Below are 21,555 nucleotides of genomic sequence, written 5' to 3'. Positions count from 1 at the left end.
TTGTGCTGATTCTTAATTAATTTAAATCGTTTTCTTGGTAAGTTTTTTTTAATTTTGAAAGAATAAATTCAACTAGAATTCAGCTATTCTGTTTTTAGCTACTTATTCAAATTCATATCAATTATAAAATTTTGCTGTGTAGTATGTTATCTAAAAGTTATGAAGGTATAAACTAACTATGTATCTATTATTTGAGAATAAAGTTTTCGAACAAGGAACTTATCATTTTGGAATTCTCCGGGAATCATAAATCAGGTAAGTGCAATGATTTTTACAATAAAACATTTGCTTGTAAATATTTTTTTTTTCATTTGATGATGGTTCTCTACAGAATGGTTTTTTACGTCTGATTAAGAACTATAAGAATAATAAAAAAAGAAACAATATGAAAGTTTTTATTTCAATGTTAATAGTTCTTAAAATTTATTTTCCGTTTTTTAGTTTATAATTTTTTGATAAAAATTGTTCTCAAAATACTTTTGAAAAATTAAATGGTATAACATTATGTGTTTATGTATACTTCTTGTATATTCCAATGTTTGAAATAATATGATTCAGAAAAGTATGGAATAAAAATTCGGTACTTACGACGTATTAACGCCACCGCCGCTACAGATTTGGCGGTTTTTAAGTGCCGCCAATCTACACTTAAAATTTTTGCGACAGTTCATAAAATAAAACACTTTATTTAAAATCAAAATAGTTAATTGGATTTCGGTGGAAAATGAGCCGATATAGAGTTTAGCATAGATTCAAAACAATCATATCGCCATATGAACTCTGATGAATAAGATTCCAAATGAAATAACATTTCCAAAACGTACGTTTGCCAAGATAAAGTTTTATGTTGTGGGAATTGGTACATTTTCGTTTTTTCGGTCAAATATTTCCCTCCTGAAAAAATAAAATTGCATCTTGTTTTGTTTTTGGCAAATCTCGGGCATTAGGTTTTAACTCTTATAAGAATATACATATTTTTTTCTGTTAATGTACAAATATTTTTCCGATGTGTTTTGGATATTCCTTCTCTAATAAAAAGAGATACCATTTTGTTTTCGGTTGTACAAGAAAGAAGATCAAGCATTTTTCTTTTTTAAATTTAATAAGCCACATTAAAGAAGGAACGTTGCAATGCTACACACTACATTAACGACGTCTCCAGAGTAACTGAATGACGGTTCATATGGAAATCGCAGGTAAGCGTCTCATACAACAACGCCCCCTATAGTTCGTTGCGATCGCGAATAAATCCACCAGCAGCCCATTTCGATCGCCAATTCTAGTTAGTTAAAAAATTCACTTAATTGTGAAGAAAAAAAATTCTGCTAAAATCTCACCAATCAAGTATATCATTTTTCTCGCCACGATCGACAGTGTATACAGCGAGAATGGTCCTTTCAAACAAGTGAAATTTTTATTAATTTAGTAGTTGGCAACATCCTAAAGGGAGAAGACGAAAATAATATTCTGCTAAAAAGTTTGAACAGTTGAACAGGATCACACAGTCTATTCAGTTTTTGTTCATAAATTTAAATAAAATACGATCATTTATACATTATTGACATCTAGCAAGTTTTTTCAATTGTTTAATCTTTTAAAGTAAAATATTGTGTTTCGTAGGGTGTTGTGTCAATTGTAGTTTGTTTACGTTTTACTCAGAGAAGGTTTTACTTAAATGGACGAAAATGTAATTCATTCCTTTAAAACAAAGAATTAAAACTGTTTGTAATGACACTATAAAGTTTATTTCTATTGAAGTGCAGTAATTACATGGTTTGTACCATTCTACTGGTTTTGTTTTAATTGAATGTTTTCAATAAATACAGTGATGTTTTCTATTTTATTTTATTTTTTCATACAAAAAAATACACTTGTACTACAGGAAAAAAATTTATAAAATTTCGTCAGCTTTGCCTATAGATTATATCCCTATACTCATTGATAAAATACATAGATAAACTTTATGTATTTGTTCCCTATTAGATAGTTGTTTCTTCAGATTTTATTAGTTAAACAAGCAAAAAGTAAATTGTCATTTGTATATCTTTTTTCTCTGTATTTCAATGTAGGTGAAATTTCCGTATCGATACCCGCTCTTGCCAATTACTATCGCCAAAATGTCAAAGAGTTTCGAAATTCGCAAAATTAAAAAAAAAAAAAGAGTTGATCCTTTGAATTAGGTTCTTTATTTGTTATTTATAAATGTTACTGCCCAGAAGATTATTTAGGAGCAGTCATTAATAAGAAAATTTTCATATATTTTTCAGTATTTCAATATATTAAAATCTAAAATTATTAATTTCAGTATCATTATGTATTCTGAATGGATATCAGTTCCAGTCACACGAAATGCAGAAGATAATAAGTGGAGTGTTTTGCATACTTTGCCTGGAAATGCAGGAAGGGATGTTGTCATTGCTGTAGTTAAACCTTTAGCCAGTAATCTTGGTATTAGTACTCCAGCTTGTGATCCAAGCATACTTGTTTCTGATAAACAAGTTCATTGGTGTATGGAGGTATGAAATTATTTAGTTGTTCACAATTCTCTTCATTTATTCATTTAAAATTACCTCACTAGTGTTCGTAAATAGTTTTCACATGTACTACTTTATCATCTTACACCGATTGTCTTGTTTTACTGCTTAATTGATTTAGTACTTATACTTTTATCTAATCATAATAGTCTTATATCATTGTAAATTCTTGTATATTATGTAATATGTCTTTGAGGAGAACTCCTCCAGACTGAAAGTCTGGGGCTGTCTGCTGCTATGGTGACAAGCAAGAGCACATTTCTAATGGGGAGGTGGAGAAAAGGTGTCAATTGGCTTACTCATGATGATCTACGCTGAGATTAAAACAAAACTATTCACCCTTATTTGAAGTGACCTTTCCTCGTAACCATAGTACCCACCACGACGTGAGATGGGTGTTTGGAAGAGTTCTCCTGAAAGCCGCACTATATTATGCCTGTTTTGTTTTTCAATCTTTTTTAATTATTATATAGTTTTATTTCCTTAAATTTTCTATGTGCTTTTATGCAAATGTCATAACTGGCCAGGACAACAAATTTCATCCTATTTATTGAAAACTTTCGTGTAGTTCACTAAAATCATTTTGATTATTTTTCCTTTCATTCTGTTAAAATAATTGCAAAACATTATTGAATCTCAAATTTTCTGTTACCATATATCTCAGTTACCATATTTCCCACCCAGTTTTTGAAATTTTCATTGTAAATTGATTACTACTCTACTAAACTCAGTAGCTCAGTAGCCTAAAATGGGCTGAGGTTTACTGTGTCCTTTCACTGTCCTTGATCTTTGGTTCTGGAGTGTAATAGGATCAGATGTTCCTGTTAAATGGTCAGCCCAATCCAGAACCTCTAGTATTTAGTATTCTCCAAGCATGCTTGGTACTCATTTTATGAAACAACTGAGAGGATGAAGGGCTCAGTCAACCTTGCTTTGTTTTAGGATAGAACCTCAGACCTGTGGCGTGGGAGCAACTACCGCTCAACTACTGGCATCACAACTTATCCATACTGGAAATAATAGCATAGCTGCAATTTGCAGATTTCAAGCATGTAGTGGAGAGTCGGGTAGTCCCACCCATTTAAGGATTATTGCTTATATTTCTGTATAATATTGAGTAATAATCAATATTTTTGTATGTTTCTATTATTTTATCATTTAATTAAATAATGCCAAAAGAATAAACCAAAAAAAGAATGGTTTAACTTAAAAAAATAGAAATTTAAAAAAACCATGTTTTCCAGCTGTTTTCAAAATGTGTCGGGTAGCCCCGCCCAGTTACAAAAATTATGTTTTTTGACTGTTTTTTCAGGTGTAAATGATAATGACCAATGTATTGACTATAGATAAACCTCATTTATCATTTTTATCACAAAATTATTTTATTTATTACATATTTATATACTTTTAGTGAATTCTATCATTTAATAACAACAAATGTCATACTTTTTATTATTATTAATGTATATTAATAGGTTGTTGTTAAAAATGAATATAACATTAAAATTTGAGGCTATAAAATAATAATCTTTGCAACCGTGCATTTAACGACGAAATAAAATTGGGCGGTGATACCCGACATTCATGTGAGCGGGGCTACCCAAAATCCAATTTTTTTGTAAATTTGAAATTACTCGAACAATTTTTCACTTACAAACTTCTTTCTTTGTGCAAATGAAACTTAAGACTACATACTTTAATGCTGTATGTATAGAAAAAATTATTTTTTTAGTATTAAAATGAAGTTTAATCGAAACATTCAACCAATTTTTCTTATTTTCATGACTACTGTATTCAACATATTTTCAAAACTATTGTTTACCATGTTACCAGCTGCATAAATACTTGAAACTTTGAAAATAATCATTTTTTAATATAGCAATTAATGTCCGATAGCCCATTGACTTGAAAAAATATTCTATACATATGAAATTGACAGTGGGCAAGGGTACCCGACACTCCCCTAGTTAGAATATGAAAAGCAGAATTTGAAAAATCATTTTGTTTAAATCTAAGTCTTTCTCTTTATTATTTGTTACTTAATAAACTTTTAAGAGCTAGTCTTACCTATAATGAGGCCTGTGTAAACCTTTATTGCAAGACCCTTCCATATTTATTTTACCTTGCTCTTTAATATAATTTATTGAAAATTTTCCTATTATCCATTACAAGGTTTTATTTTTACACACAATATATTTTACACAATATATTAATCACAACATATTTTAATTTAAAGAAATAATTTATTAAGCTTAATGTTGTAGATTTAATAAAAACTTGGAACAATAGTAATCAATATTTCACATAATTAAAAACAGTATAAAAGATCTTAATAAATTTGTGATAATTTTTAAACAATAACTACCTCTTGTTTAATTGTCTTGTATCGTATGAGAAAATTTTGTTTCTCGTGCGTCCTTTCTGAGTGGACAGCTGAATATTTTTGTGTGAATTTTAGGTTTGGGGGCTAAAATCACCTTTTGTTTCTGCTGTTCAAGTGTTGAGATCCTCTATTATGAATGAACACAAAATTGTTTGCTATGGCAATCTTTTCATCTTGAAAATTTTTAAGCATATATTTTTCTATTAGTATATGAAGTTCTAAGTTATAATCATGAAGGTAAAAAATAAAAATATCCCCAAGTACAATGGATTGTATTGCTTCTTTATTTACATATATGTAATAGTTAAAATTTATCATTTATATTTAAAGTATTGTGCCTGTTTAAATAAAATTGTAAAAAAATTAGTTTTCAAGAGTTTGCAGTACAAGGGAGAAATCTATTCTTTATGATAGTAAAATATATGCATTAGATTACTGTACTCTTTCATTTCAAATCTCAAGTTTTTTGTACAATAAAATTGTTTCATTCATAATTAAAAAAATTTAGATGTATATGTAATACTAAAATGTAAATGTAATAATGTAAGATTATTGATTGTAAAAATATCCAATATTCAAATCGAAGGAGCAGGAGAAGGATAATTAGGCTGGTAAACAAATTCACAATTTTCTTTTAACTTTATTCAAAATTGTTAACAAAGGAGATTGGCTAGTTACAACCGCTCTCATCAAAATCCTTGAAGCATCTGACTATACTGCTACACTGTTACGTTTAAAGAGAGAGAGAGAGAGGATGACACAACAACTAATCTGTGGCGTACTGTGAGTTTTTTGTCATCTTAATAAGAGCTAAATTAAATATAAGCTATATCCTTTGAGTGTTTTTGTTTCATCACAATAATTTTCATTTTCTCATCGAATATTTTGAAAAAGCTCAATATTACTAATTGTGCTCTTTAATATATTATTAAAATTTTTAATGTCTTTATTTTTACTCATTTTTTACTTCTTGCAGGTTATATGCTATGGCCTTGGTTTGCCTCTGTCTGAACATGAAGCTATACGAGACTGTGTGAATGTTTACTGTGAATGGATGCTTGCTCTAACAAAACCTAAAGTCTGTGTTCCTAAGTGCATATGTGAAGATCCTAACATCTACACTAGAAATATGTTGAACCATTTGTACAATTTATTTTTACCCAGAAATGATAATAGTAAGAACTGCATTTAATTTTGATAAACAGAATCGTACTTTGTAAACAATAGCATATACAAAGGCATATACATGATGAACAATATCTGCTACACTAAATATCAGATAGCTATTGTTCATCTTGTATATGCTCTTCTTAATAAATAACACATGAAAGGAAATGATTATATTGCCTTTGCTTATTTAAGCAATTCTCGTTTTTTTCATACAAAGAGATTATAGACAACATATCATTTTCGAATACTTTTTACCAATGAGACATTTTTACATCAAATTGTTCACTAGAAATGTTTCCAAATAAGTAATCTGAAAATTTCCAGAATTTTCACTAGAGTTCAGTACAATGCACTGGGGCATATTATTGCCTTCGTGAAATTTGGAGTATTTTTTTAAAATCAAAATTGCTCTTTAAAAAACCAACTTATAATTATGTTGTCCCAAATCTTTTACATATATATACTAGCTGAATACCCATTCAATTTGGTCTTCTCATTTAGTTCAAATATTACTGTCAACAAGATGGTTGGATATATCTCATTCACTTTTTATTTACTTAACTCAAGATTATTATTTACCTAAACTCAGATAAATTAATTTAATTTATTACATTCATTTATGTTATTTCTTTTAATAATATAGTAATTAAGAGTGAAGATATTTGTACTCAGTATTGGAGAAAAATACTAATCACCTTAACTTATTTTTTATCTTTAAGAGGTTTGAATAATGATATTCTATGATTTATTTACCCATTTTAGTCGAAGTTTTATATTTAGTATTTCTTACTATTTGTTTAAATTTTGTAGTTATTCTTTTTCTTGCATAAATTTGAAAAAGATATAAATGAATTAATACAAATTCATGATATTTTGTTTCAAATTATTTTAAAAATAATCCTATTGCTAAATTCCATGCTTGTTTATTTCATAGGTGCTGATATCATAAACAGACAAGCAGTATTGTGTCATAGAGTTTTAAGAACTATTGAAACTGTTGCACAAGAATCAACTGTAATAGATAGGGAAACATGGGATGCACTTCTATTATTCCTACTGTCTATTAATGATACTCTTCTAGCTCCTCCATCTGTTCCTGGTATGCATATCTACTTTAATATGCTTTGTATATATGTAATAGATAAAATACATTATATCAATTAATTACAGATTGCAGCCATAATTTTTTTTGTTAATGATTCACTATCAATGAGCAATTTTATTGTGATGAAGACTTTTTTTATTTTTTTGTTAAGTATTGGAAAACTTTCACATTAAAACTTTCACATTTCTTATTGAAAAAAATTTAACTTTTCTTTTAAATATGGCAGATTTTGAAAATAACAGTTTTAAAATTATGTTTGATACTAAGGTATGTCTAAATTCTTTGATTTGTTTCATTCATTCATTATAGATTCTATGATAATTCATTTATTTCAAACCCTAAGTAGATTTGTATGCATCTTATTTTATACAAAAAAAAAGTAATATTTTTCTAAAATGAGGTTAATTTTTCAAGCTAATGATTGTATAAATATCACATGTTAAAATCACAGATTTATTTTTAATTTTAAACTTTTATTATTAAATGAAATACATTCTCATATGAAACACTTTATAACATATTGTAAAAAGATAAATTTAGAGTTTGTCGGTCATCCATAAATTCTATTTTAAATTATCTATATTAATAAAGAATGAAAAAAAATATTTTCTACTAATTGTTTTAGATGTAATCATGAATGTTTTACTATTTTAACTTGTTATGACCATATTTATATATTTTTAACAATAATTTGCCAATAGGATATCACTTTAGGGATATAGATCCATGTAATATACCACACTCTTTACATCATGATTTTACTGTATACATTAGAATGCAATTAATGATAATTTTCTTATTATAAAATCCTTATAATTTTCTTTAAAATAAATAAATTGGTTACAGCTTTTTTTTTAAAACCTGACTTATTGAATATAAATTTTTACTACTGATTAAATGTATAAAAAAATAATGAAGCCAAATATATTGCATTTCAAAAGGTTTTTTTATTTTATTTAATTAATGTCACCCCTTTATAATTTTGTGTTGTTCATTCTAAAATTTGTTTAAAGATGACATAGGAAGCCATCTTTGTGAAAGAATTCTTGGTGTTTTGATGGAAGTCTGGCTTTTGGCATGTCATCGTTCATTTCCATCTCCATCATTGTGGAAAACATTCCGTGAGTTATCCTGCAGCTGGAGGCATCGGATAGCTTTAGTAGATCAGTGGAATCGTGTCAATCTAGCTCTTACGTCACGTTCTTTGCAATTTATGTTTGCAAATTATCCGGCAACAAAACTAAGTGAGTGTTATTTTATTATTCAAGCACAGAAAAAAAATAGTGAACTTATTCAGAATTAAGAATAAAAAATAGTTTAGAAGTATTAGGGCACTCTCTAACTAGTTTGAAATTTAATTCCAAAATTTTTCAATCAATTGATATTAAAATGGTGTGATTTCAAAACTTATTATTTCACTGCAATTAGTTTCTCCTGTGTATGGTAAAAAATTTATGAAACAGTACTATATGATAAAAAATTTAATAACTCCAGAATTAATTTTTAAAAAGAAGCACAAGCCTGCAAACGCATGAGTACACAGTTGCAAGAAGTCATAATTCTACTTATAATAATTTTTGCTAAACTGAAATATGCACCTAAAAAAACACCTGCAATTTCGAGGGAAAAAACTTGAAAATATTTTTGCATCAATGAAATTTGCATATTAGAATTTTCCTTAAATCCTTTTCTGAAAATGTGCAAAGTTTATTACTTTCTCGTCCAATAGAGAGTACATTATGAGAGTGAAATGGGCTCTTAAAGAAAAAGTTTTAGTGATGATGATGGAAGTAATTTTTTTTTTAAATGTGAAAGGATTGTAACTTACTTTATTAAAGATTGCATATATTTAAAAATTTATTTTAGATATTAAGATGTTATAATGTAATGTCTCAAACTAATTAATTTTTAACTTTTCTAGCTATTTAAATGTAATTTAATTTGCAGATTGAAGGCCTTTAAATAATATCTCTACAGGGTTTAAGAAATGGGTTTCTTGGGCTACAACAATTTGTGTTTCATTAAAAAATGAATAATGATAAAATATTCCATGCAATAACGCCAAAATAATAAAGTTTTGCTGTTGTTTAAGAAGGGAATCTCTTATTTTAACATCATTTGGTTTCAAACCTAGCATGGTATAGCATAATATGTAATCTAAAATTTTGCAAGAAAATGACATTAAAAATGTTTTATTATTATTATTCTGGTGTTTGAATTTAAGTAATTTCACTAAAGATCTTGAAACAACCAAAGTTCAATTTTCTCTTTAAATAGTCGTCATCAGCATAAAAGTTCTACATCCAAATTTAAATCATGCTAATTTTGATACGAACAAGATAATTTTTGTTAATTTTTATTGAAAATTAAATCCTAATTTGGCTTACATTTTTGTTGTGTTCTTTAATACTTCAACAAAAAAAACGTTTTTTTTTTTTTTAAATTATCTAGTCTTTACTATTTTAATTTTAAAAAAATAAAATTGGAAAAGAAAGCTATTTATGATTAGAATATTTGCAAAAAAGAAAAGAAAAATATAGAACTTGTAAAAAAAAATTAGAAAAGAAATTAGTTTGAAGAAGAAAAAACTAACTAAGTTAGTTTTGAAACTATTTTACTTTCAAAATGTTCTTGGGATAATCAAAACTCACAGACTGAAAAGATTTCAAACCTAGCAGAAACTAAACTAAAAAGCCCTCACTTAACAGTTTCTTTCAGGACAATTTTTTTTCCATCCAAGGAGCTCTTTTTTTCTGGGCTCTTAATCATTTACAAGTTTTGGAAATTTTTAATAAGCATCAATCTCAGATTGATGATGATCCCACTAATTCTTTCTGGCATCCTACTTTGTGCTTCAGTGGTTGTTTCAAGATTAGTTACATTCAACCTGTACTTTTTATTGCTAATTTTATAATTTTAGTCTTTTGTTCTTTTCTTGAGAGTTACTAAATATATTTGTTCTTTGTGACTCATTCTTCATAATTCTCTTAACCAATGGTTATCAAACTTGTGAAACTTCTGAGTTACTTTACTGTTTTTAGATCCTACTGTGAGCTGCCAATCAAAAAAACTACTAACCTTTTTAAAAAATATTCTCATATTTAGTATATTGCCTATAAACTTATGTTTCTAGTTAGTATGAAATCAATTTAACGAGATATACTGAAGATGTCACCACAAACAACTAGTAGACAGTTTAGGAAATCACTGCTCTAAACCAGTGTTCCCCAATAAAGGGTTTGTAATGTATCATTGTCTCCGATTACCCCCAAATGGAGCCGTCTCATTGCAAAGAAGCAAGCTCAGGGTTCTCATTGATTAAATGTTCTAGTAAATTAAAATGTAAAATCACTATATATTTATTTTTTGGTGTAGTTGTATTTTATTTTGAAGACATGTTTAAATGCAATTAAATTAAAATTAATAAATCAGAATAATCTAAAATATAAGCAATCAATGTCCTCCCCCCCTCAGCGGGCCGCGGTAAAATTATCAAACGTTGACAAGTCCGCTGTTATAAAAAGATTGCGGAACACTGCTCTAAACCATTGTTGCATAAACAAACTTGCACACCTCACTCTAATAGGTACACATTTAAATTCACATTATGTAATATAAATTTATGTTTTTTCCATGTAGGTGATGATGATTCTCATCTAGTTCCTGCTGATATGAGCAATGACTGTATCGCTCAAGCATGGTATAGAATGTTACACACTTTGGGTAATCCAGTTGATCTCTGTAGACCAGAGGTCATCAGTCAAACTCCAAAGTTCTACCATTTTGCTCTGAGCAGCGAAATGGTAATTGATCCTTGCCAACATCCTTGCCTTGCTGTTCTTCCTCAAATATTTTATAAGGCTATGAAAGGAATATCCAACCTTGTGGATGTATTTTTAGGTAAATTTCTAAAAATCAAATTTTTTGAACAGGCACTTTATTATTATGTACGAAGTTAATTTCTAATTGAAGAAAGTTTATGACTTTTATTTTAGCTCTTAAGTACACTAGCTTTTATTTTTAATGAATAACATTTGAAATCAACCAAAAAATGGATTTAGTTAGTGGAAAAAATTAAAAAAATTAATTAAAAAAAACATGTTTTTTTTTTGTAATTTTCAAAAACAAAAGAAAATTTATGTATTTCTATATCACATCATGAACAATAACTGTTTGAGTTTTTCAAATCTACTCCCTACAAAAGTAGTATTATATTAAAATAATATTTTTTAGATATAAATTTTTTTGTAAGTAATCATTTTTAAACAGAATTACTTTTTACATAAATAATCGTAATTCATAACACCTACCAAAATGAAATTGTACTTCGATAATATGCCAACAATGAAAATTGGCACAGACGAAAAAGACTGTTTTCATAAAATTTAAAAAATAAATAAATAAACAATTTGCAAAGGTTTTTACATTAATTAAATTACTAAATGTAATTTAATTAATTTTGTTTTCTTAGCTAGCAGATCCCCATTTTTAATTATGACATTTTTAAAATAAATAGAATTAAGTTATATGCATATCTGCAACCTCTACTAAATCTTCTAGTAGACCATTGGATTTTTCAAATTATTTTGGTTTGTCAAAAATTCTTCTATTATGTATTGAAAAAAATTCATTACATTTATTAAAGGGATACAGTAATAGTTATTTTTAATGTAGATTTTCCAGATATATAAGAAAATTCCTAAAAATCTATTGAAAAGGATATTTTGCTCAGTTTATTAAAATTTAAATAAAATATGCAATAAATTATGTTGTGAGTCTGAAATGTTTTATAAATTTTTAAAAAAATGTTTTATAATTTTAAAAAAATTTTTTTTTCTTAATATTAATTAGTTTGAACGGTTACTTATGGTTGTTATATGCTTTTCTTGTTTTTGTAAGCACTATTAAGTACTGCTCCCTTAGTGTCAGACATTAATAATGTTTATGTAATTTTATCATCTAGTCTGTAATATTATTAAAATTCATTAGAACTATTTTTTGTTTTAATATAATTAAATATCCTTGTATTTTTTTTTCTTAATTGCATCCATAGTGTAAAATATCTTTTCAGGAATCGCTCAGCTTGATGTTGAAGAAACTAGTCACATTCCCAGAACTTATTCTCATTCTTCTCATACAGTTTCATCCACTTCAAGCACTCCACCCCATAACCGGAGGGGATTTTCTAAAAATGCCCCAAAGGATTCTGCAACTAAAAGTAATATTTTTTCTTAAAATGTAAAATGCATCTTTTTTTAAAAAAAATCATACTCACCTATTATATCTTGTCAATAGAATATTTCTTATGCTACCTAAAAATAAATGAACAAAAAAAAATCTTATCACTTAAAACCCACAGCTTCTTTATTTAGTTGCTATTATTTAAGAAAATCTTCAGTTGCTATTACTTGGCACTATCTACATTTTTTTTTCACTATTTTTTTCCTTTGAAAACAGAGTTGATGTGATAGCTTTTTGAGTTCTACTCAATTATTTGTTACTGCACTAAACAAAGATGCACAGATTTTAATTAAGTTCTACTCTGTGAAAGTTATTTAATTTTTTCACAATGATTAATTTTCATCAGCTTCTGAGAAACATTTAAAATTGTCAGGTGTTGATTATTGCCTTATTTTTTTTCCTTTTAGAAATAGAGTAAATGTGATAGTTTTTCAGTTCTTTTTTTTATTATTTGTTGCGGCGCTGAACAAAGACGTGCAGTTTTGAATTATTTCTGCACTGTAAAAGTGATTTAATTTTTACACAATAATTAATTTTCATTAGCTTCTAAGAAGTATTTTAAATTGTTATATGTTGGTCAATTATCTTTTTAAAATATTTTAGTAACTATTCATTAATTTCCAATTATTACTGCTTTAATTTTTATTTCAATTTTTAGTTCTAGCTTCTTAAAAATAAGAACAGCTTATTTATATTAATGAATTTTTTTCAAAGTTTATCATATATTTTGTAGACATGTGATATCAAAATATATGTAGACATTAGGGCCTTATATATAGTTTTCTAAAATTTTTATGTTTGAAAAGCTCGTAAAATTATTATATTTAGTTGCCATGTTTATTTTTAATGTGTGTAGCTTTTTATACAAAAAGGAAATAGTATAAAATATTTTCCAAAATTTTTTTTTAGTTTTCTTCAATTAACCTTTTAACTGTTAATAAACATCTTTTCGAAATATGCTAGCTAATTAAATCTCTGTTATTTTTAGTATAGTAATTTTTATTGTTTTCCAAAACATGTTTGAGTTGTTTTCAAAAATCAATTATATTTGAGAATTAAAAACAAATATTTTTTTGTTGTTGTTTGAGACTATTTATATTTTAAAAATGATTAAATACATGCAGTTCATCACAAATTTTTTAATGAATATAATACTTTGTAAAATATTTCTATGCTATTTAAATTTTTTACATAGAGTTCCATTCTTTTAATTTTTTTTAAGTTTATAATCTTTTGGCCAGATACTATGAAGATTCTCACATCTATTTCGAAATTCTCTACAATTTTTACATATTCTAGTCAAAGATGCTTCCTATATATTTTAATATTATTCATAGTATGGTGATTAAATTTTTTTAAAAGTAAAACCATGTAAATCATGTCATGTCTTTGTCTTGCCAGATAAGGTAATAAACCTGACATTTTAAAAATCAAAAATTCAAGTAGCTAAATAATTGTAATAAAAGTCGTTAAAATTCTTTTTTATTTTGACTAAAAAATCTAATATTGAGTGCTAAGTACTCAAAATTAGATTTTAGCCAGTCAGCGGCACAGTGAGTGCATTGCACTCAATATTACTGCTGATTGGTGTCTTGCTGCTATTATTAATATTGTTGAGTGATTCGAATCCTTGTACCAGAAATAGCTCTCCAAATGTAAAAATAATGTACCTACTGGTGTTATAATGTACTTACTTTATATTTTAGAATATTTTTTTACATTCTGATAAAGTTCATAATGTTACTTAAAAACAGGAATTTCTATAAAGGAATTATTTCCAATATTTTTAGAACTTTTTTCATTATTTCAAAAAAAAATTTTTAATTGTTAATTTGTTTTTCTATTTCATTGTTTCATTTAAATTCCAAACATTGGATGTTTTTATTTTACTTTTAGGTGCTCAAAAAACGAGCCTCATCTCAAATTTAACATCGGTAAAATCTACATCTGGCAGTCAATCATCTTTTATATCACAATCTCAGCAACAGCTATTGTCACAGACTCCGCAGCAATCTCCGCTATCCACACCAACAACAACTGCAGCTCCACCTTTACGACCTCCCCTCTCTCCGTCCAGGCCTAAATGTAATTCAGTTCTTCATCTCTATGGATCTTGGTTATTTGAAGCTGCCTTAGTTGGTTCAGATATGTCCGCGTTCACCACCAGCTCTGATCGTAAGTGTTTTCTTCTTCATTATCTATTTAAATAAATATTTTGGAATTTACATCAGTAATATACAAACATGCTTTTTATTGTTTCGATAGAGCCCCAGACTGAGTAGCAGAAATTCTTTAATTAAACTAACAGTAAATTACTTTGCAATATAAGATAATCAAGAGAAAATATTTCACTGTCATACTAAAATTTTCACAATGTGCATTTGAATTCATTTGGTTTAAAAGAATGCATTCTTTGTAAACATCTTTTGAAAGAATATAATAAATGTATGAATCATACTTTTTTTCCTTGAAAAATTTTATTCTTTATCTATATTAAATGTTTGCTCCTTGAACAGTTTATTTTTGAAGAACATTTGATTTTCTAGATTTTGTTTTAAACTGTGCAGTTCTCGAGACTTGTGTTATTTTATGAAAATGGTCAATTGAATGGTTAGTTTAATAAAAAAGTTATGTTTCTTATGCTTCATTATGATCAGTTAATTTTTCTAATTCTTTTTTAAGTGTAGCATTATAATCAAAATTAGTTCAGCATTTATTAGTTATATGTTAATATTTATATAATTTTTGCTCATTAGCACTCTAATGACCTCATGCTGTATACATTATTGCTAGAACAAGAGAAATTATAATGATAAATGTTGAATGTATAACATGCGTATGTATAAAGAACATTTTACTCAATACACTCTCATTTTTGCTTTTCCAGAAAGTGATGCTAGCTTACGTAGACCAAGTTCTCTTGTTCTTGATAGCAGGCAAAGCACTGCACCCATGTTAGAGTCTTTTGAAATACCGCCTAATCTTACTTTGGAAAATTTTGAATCTGGGCAAGCAGAGGCTGTTGGTTCATTGTGTAGAATATTTTGTGCTAAAAGAACTGGTGAGGAAATTTTGCCTGTGTACTTAGCCAGATTTTATTCTGCCTTGCAGTATGGCTTATCCGGTGGCTTGGTAATTATAAAATGTTTTTTTTCTTGTTAATTTATTTTATGAAATTATGTAATCCAAATGAGTATCTCATTAAAGTTGAACTTTAAAACAATATATCAGTTCTAAAGTAACAGGACATAAAAATATTTATCACTCAATAAATATTTTAAATTTATTGTCCCACAATGACTGTAGTATCTGTTGGTCAATTGCTATAGACTTTTTCCCAAAACTCTGAAATGAAACTAGACAACTTTTTATTTAAAAAAGAAAATAATGGCATAAACAAACAGTCTCGTGCCAAACAGCATTAATTGTTGCCGTTCAAAACAGAACTGACTCCTTTCAGGAAGAATATAATTCCCAAACGAACAATGACTGCATTGCCATCTCTGAATTAATAACAAATAATAAACAAAGTGATAAATTCTGATATCACAATGACTAATAAATAAATATGACTAATAAGAAATTTTTTTTTATTTATCTTTAAAGAAAATATGTTTTGATGTATTTTTATCGATGGATACATGTATTCTATAAATGCTAATTTCTTTTATTAATCTTAAAATTGGAACAAAATAATATTATATTTTATCACTCTTCTGTGCAGTTACCATTAATAAGAGCTAAGTTATGCCTGCTTAACTTTGGCAGCATTCTGCTGGTTTATGTAATAAACAGATTTTGAGTTGGCTTTCAGATAAAATAACTCTACTTTTAATTCAATCTTTATAAGTCCTTTTTTACCTTTAAGATGTATGTTATATTGTAGAAATTTAGACATCTAATTATATGTCATTGGACTATAATATCTAATTATATTTTTTTATTAAGTCTTAGTATTGTAAAATGTTGACCATTATTTATGTTACTGAATTATTTATGTCACTGAATTATTTATGTCACTGAATTATTTTTGATTTCCAACCTGTCTATCTGCTCATCAATACAAAAACTGATGTATCAAATTTATTTTAAGCAGGTGTTAATGGTTTTGTTGCTTAAAAGTTTATTATAATCGAAACAATTAACTGTAGAGTATACAAAATAAAAATGTAAACACTCTAAATAACTTTTGATCTTATTAACAGTTTTTCTTATACTAAGACTCAATTTTAATGGTTTGAATACCTAACTTTATTAATTAATGAGTGCAGACAATATTTTAAAATACGTAATAAAACACAAAAAGTACTTTCTAACAATAAACTTATCTTTTTTGTTGGATATGGATTTCTAACACTCAAAACATGGTGTTTATCTGCAATCTGATTAATATGGTCCCAGTTGTTTAGGTAGGAGGGTGATCGAAAGTTTGAAGCCTGTAATGTTAAGTTTACTTTTGTGTATTTGGCTATATCTCGAGAAATTTTTAAGCAAATCAAGAAATTTTTGCAAGCGGTTATAAAATTTATTTATTCAAAGATATTTCCACGCAAAGCCTCATAATGTCATGTGTTCCCAGGAATCTACCTAGGGCTATGGGTTTTGTGCTTCAGGCTATTGAATGGATAAGGGTTTCTGTTATAATTTATTTTTTTATTTTATTCAATAATAGTCGAAAAAATTTTAAATTTTAAGGAATTCGAATTTTTGCGTCATTTTTAAATATAAAATTTTTAGCGTCAAAATACAAAATTTGGACCAAAGCAGTCAAATAGTTTCTTAAAAAGTTATATTTTTAAAAATGTGAAAATTTTTTGTATGCTATTGAAAAAGCCAATTGTTTATCTATGTAAAGAACTCCCCTCGCCACAAAGTATAAGACCGCTTAATGACATAGAAACAAGAACTTGCAGATTTTCTTCTCCCTCCCCTAACCCTTTCACTAGCCAAGCCGATCCAAAACCTGTCTTAAATATTGACGTAACACCCCTACTGGAAATAATTAAACCTCGTAATCATAGTCACCACTACTGCTTCAGACAAATGGTGAGGTGAGTTCTTTACATAGACTGTACATCCACAGGAAAGCAATTGTCAACAAAGGTTTACTTTAAGCTTTTTTAACTATTTTGTTCTCTTTATAGTCTAGGGGACAAATGTTATCTAGCATTCTAATGAATTCCAGTGATTTGCTCAGAAAAGATTTAGATGGAGTTATGATACTTCTTCCTGATTTTCTTCAGGCTTTGGAGCTAGTATTACCTGGGGAAATAAAAATGAGGTTGTGCATTTTTTTTATTATTATCATTCTTTTTTTTATAGATTGTGTTTTATTACCAAGAAAAATTAATTTTAAATTAAAGCTTTTGCATAACTACATTTGATTTGTTTTTTCAAGTTACTATTTACTTAGTTTTTTTTTTACTTAGTATAGAGTTTTTTAGCATACTGCACTGTACTTTTTTAGTTTAGTACAGTATATTCAAAAAGGCACCTGCTTTTATTTTGCTCTGTTTTATTGACGTAAATATGTATGTTACTCAAATTATTTTTGTTTAATGCTTGCTTAATACCAACTGTAAATCATTTTTATAATTGTAATTATCACTCTTTCTTTCTGGTGGCTTCGTTATCTATCATTGACATTGTCCTGTAAAGAAATGGGACACTTCAGCCAATCAAAAAGTTTCTAAAATCAGTCTAACTGCATGTCGGTAAATTAAGAATATTTCAATTTAGTGAGTTTTTTTTTTTTTTTAAATTTGATATTCCAAAAAATAAAAGTTAAAAATTTAAACTGTGGGCATTTTATTTTAAAGAGAAAAAATTTATATTTCAAACTAGATTTAGAATCTATTTATGTTCAAAAATCAAATCAAATTATTTTGTTCTTAAAAACTGTCATATGCTGTGGAATGTCAAGGGAAAAGGTTTAGGTATAAAAGGTATGAAAACATTTAAGATGAACAGTTTTTTTTTCGATGCCAAAAATCATTTATCCTTGTAATAGTTACACAATTTTATTCAGATTTTTTTAGAAAATCCCATATGAATTTGTCTAGGTGCAAACCATGATAATTTTGCCTTTGAAAAACAAACCTGCTTTATTCAGAAAAGTTGCTACATAAATGGCATATAATTTTAGATGAATCACTCTTAAATATTCAAATTTTGCAAGATTTTATAATAAGTTTACTTAATATAATAATAATTTTGATCATGAAGCATCTAAAAAATTTTCCTGTTACAATCAGTCATGTTGTTTACTTTTTGTTATATTATATCTTTACTATAAATGTTCTTAAATTTTTCAGACCTGGGCCATTAGTTGCTCATGCTGAGTTGCGTCATTCAGCGATTCATTTACTGCTTTCTATGCTTCCTTTGCCTTTACATTTTTTCAACTTGCCTATAAAGAGTAAGCAATTATTTAAAAGACATTTATTTAAATATTTGATTTATGAATAATTTCAACTTAATTGCCTTTTTCTGTGTTACATTTTATAGCTCTTACATCTACGGAGAAGTCTAATCTAACATTCCAATCTTTGAAGATTCGTCTTGTGAATCTTTTGATAAATGCTTTACAGGTTGAAACTGAATCACTGAATACACATATGCTTCTAGGTAAATAATCTTTATTCTAAATAATCTTAATCTTGGTTAATAATCTTTAATCTATAACAGTGTGACCACAGAAAACAGAGTAGGAAAAAATCAGGGAATTTTATTAATCTGAAAAAAATCAGGGATATGTCAGGAAATTTAATTTAAAATTCCCTTAAATTCAGAAGAAATTAATTAAATTTGTGTCACTTGAAAGTTAGATTTTTTTTAAAAATTTATTTCGTAATTATTATTTTTAAAGAAAATTTAATGTACAACTCTATTAGCAACGATAAGTGTTTTTTTATATATATATTTTTTATGTATAAGAATAAGGCATAACTGAAAAATTAAATTTAAAATACTTAAAATGAAGAAAAGAATTAATTTAAGGTACTGAAAAGTCCAATATTTTCTTCCAAAACAATTGCTTTTCAGTATAAAAAATTTTTAAAAATTTTTTATTTTCAACTCTAATAGCAAATGTAAGTGTTTTGTAACATATTTTCTGAGTGAGATTAAAATATAACTGAAAAATTAAATATAAAATTTATGCCATGTGTTACAAAACTAAGGGGAGTTCAATAAAAATCGATCTGGAAAAATTAGGAGATTTTTATTCCGCGTCTTAGCGGCCACCCTGTATAAACACTTTCTGTTATACTATTTAATGAGATAACACCAGTATAGTGAATCCAGAGCTGGATTCACCCAAGGACCCGCAGCCGATAAGCAGAGACCATTAACAGCACAGTCAAAAAAGTTGGGGAGACAGAAGTTTTTTTTCCTTGATTAATTCATATAGTTTTTCACTTGCTGTTGGTGATATATGGAGGAGCTCTAGCCACAGGGTGGCATTTTGGAGTTTCTCTCCCAGGAGGAACATCGACGAATTCAGATATTTATTTTTATTAGATCTGATATTTCCTTTTCCCCATAAATTTACACTGCTAGTGCCTATTCGTAATTTATATTATGTTTAAATTATATATGTTTTGAATTTTGAATAATTACCTCATGCAAAAAAAAGCGTTTACTAATTTGAGTGAACTTTATAACTAAGAAACTTTTTTGTCAATTAATAAAATTAATAACTGTAATTATGTTGACCATTATTTTAGTCTGAATTAACTTTGCTAATTAATTTTTTATAATATTGATCTTTTTTTTTTTGTAGGTTAAATATTTTAGTTTTTCACTGAGTAGCTTAAATCAATCTTTACCTATCTCTTCTTTGCCTTATGTTGTATCCTAAGTTTAAATCTATATGATCGTGATGTTTATCTATATAATAGATTCAACAAAATCATTTACAATACATACATAGTTATTTATTTTATGATTGTCCCAATCCTATCTTTTTGATGATAATCTAGGTCAAGGCTCATTGATTCTTTGATCAAAAATCATTTACTTTAGCAGCAATGAGTCTTGATCCAAATTTGGATCTATAGCCATACAAAATATGTAACCAAACTTACTCAGAAATGTAATGTTCTGTGAAAATATTTTTATAGAAATATATATTTAGTATAAAATATTTTTATGTTTTAACAATTGGATGTAAAAAATGTATTTTGAATAATGTTTGTATTGAATAAATATTAAAAAAATGTATCTAGTCTGTATCCAGACCTAGCGGTTTTGCCTATTTTTAACTATTCACTCGGTCGCATTAGTCTAAAACTTTAGTCTTTTTATTTTCTAGTTTATATGTCTGATGAAAAAGTTATTAATTATATTTTATCGTTATGCAAAAAATTATACTCAGAACATCTTTTTTTTGCAGGAGGTCTTATGTTTTTCATTCAAGATTCGGCAGCTTGTGAAGATAATGAACAAATAACTCAACCGCCTTCAAATGACAATGCTAGTGTTGATTCTGTTAATAGTTTACTGTCATCTGGTATGTAATGCTGTTCAATTATAATCAATGTCAATCTCATGTGAAAAAATTATTTTTTGAATGCCTAATTATTTTATGGAAAATGTTTAGCCTTGATGTCACTAAATATTTTAAGGAAACATGTTACCATGGCGTTCAGTGTGAAACATTATTGATATTCACAGAAAATATCTTATTAATAAATGGACAATTGAATAAATTTATTTAATTTTTTAAATTGAAGTGTTTCGAGTAATATAACTTTAAACTGCACTTTTTGTTATTTTTATATTAAACTGTTACTAAATATTGCTTTCAGATAAGTACTTTAGAAGTTTCCACATTTCCCACTCGGTAACAGCACAATGACTGGAATTATCTTATTGCCTTCATAAATATCATTGTGTCTTTGTTTAAAAGCGATATCCAAAATAATTTACAAATATGACTTATCATCCCGATAGCAGAAATCCTCCAGCACGGCAGAAAGTTCTGCAGATTATTTTCATCTCAGATTTTTTTTTTTTTTTTGAAAAAAAGAAAAAAACATTACAGTATCGGAAGAAAATTTTTTTTCTTATATTTATTAAGTAAGCCTAAAATATTATTGAGAGGAGAAACAGAAATATCA

The 21,555-nt window shown here is 27.2% G+C and overlaps 1 protein-coding gene across 4 annotated transcripts in view; it reads left to right on the top strand.

Annotated features, from left to right (window-relative positions):
* Nucleotides 1-1,445: 1,445 nt before the first annotated feature.
* LOC107457370 (ral GTPase-activating protein subunit beta) overlaps nucleotides 1,446-21,555 on the top strand; it is a 44,540-nt gene continuing 24,430 nt past the window's right edge. For 2 of the 4 annotated variants that reach the window (XM_071178388.2, XM_043045246.3), the window contains exons 1-13: nucleotides 1,446-1,773; nucleotides 2,306-2,516; nucleotides 5,894-6,092; nucleotides 7,022-7,186; nucleotides 8,206-8,436; nucleotides 10,832-11,092; nucleotides 12,264-12,410; nucleotides 14,330-14,608; nucleotides 15,321-15,565; nucleotides 17,578-17,714; nucleotides 18,748-18,851; nucleotides 18,941-19,060; nucleotides 20,829-20,945. In XM_071178388.2, the coding sequence (XP_071034489.1) occupies nucleotides 2,313-2,516; nucleotides 5,894-6,092; nucleotides 7,022-7,186; nucleotides 8,206-8,436; nucleotides 10,832-11,092; nucleotides 12,264-12,410; nucleotides 14,330-14,608; nucleotides 15,321-15,565; nucleotides 17,578-17,714; nucleotides 18,748-18,851; nucleotides 18,941-19,060; nucleotides 20,829-20,945 (2,209 nt within the window). In that variant the 5' untranslated portion in view covers nucleotides 1,446-1,773; nucleotides 2,306-2,312. The remainder of the gene's footprint in view (nucleotides 1,774-2,305; nucleotides 2,517-5,893; nucleotides 6,093-7,021; nucleotides 7,187-8,205; nucleotides 8,437-10,831; nucleotides 11,093-12,263; nucleotides 12,411-14,329; nucleotides 14,609-15,320; nucleotides 15,566-17,577; nucleotides 17,715-18,747; nucleotides 18,852-18,940; nucleotides 19,061-20,828; nucleotides 20,946-21,555) is intronic. The other 2 variants (XM_043045284.3, XM_071178387.2) reach the window with 2 other exon arrangements.

This window comes from Parasteatoda tepidariorum, chromosome 6 (genome assembly GCF_982258835.1).
Source record: "Parasteatoda tepidariorum strain Cologne lab strain chromosome 6, Ptep-v5.0, whole genome shotgun sequence".
Classification (NCBI taxonomy): domain Eukaryota; kingdom Metazoa; phylum Arthropoda; class Arachnida; order Araneae; family Theridiidae; genus Parasteatoda; species Parasteatoda tepidariorum.
This window is presented reverse-complemented; position numbering and strand designations above follow the sequence as displayed.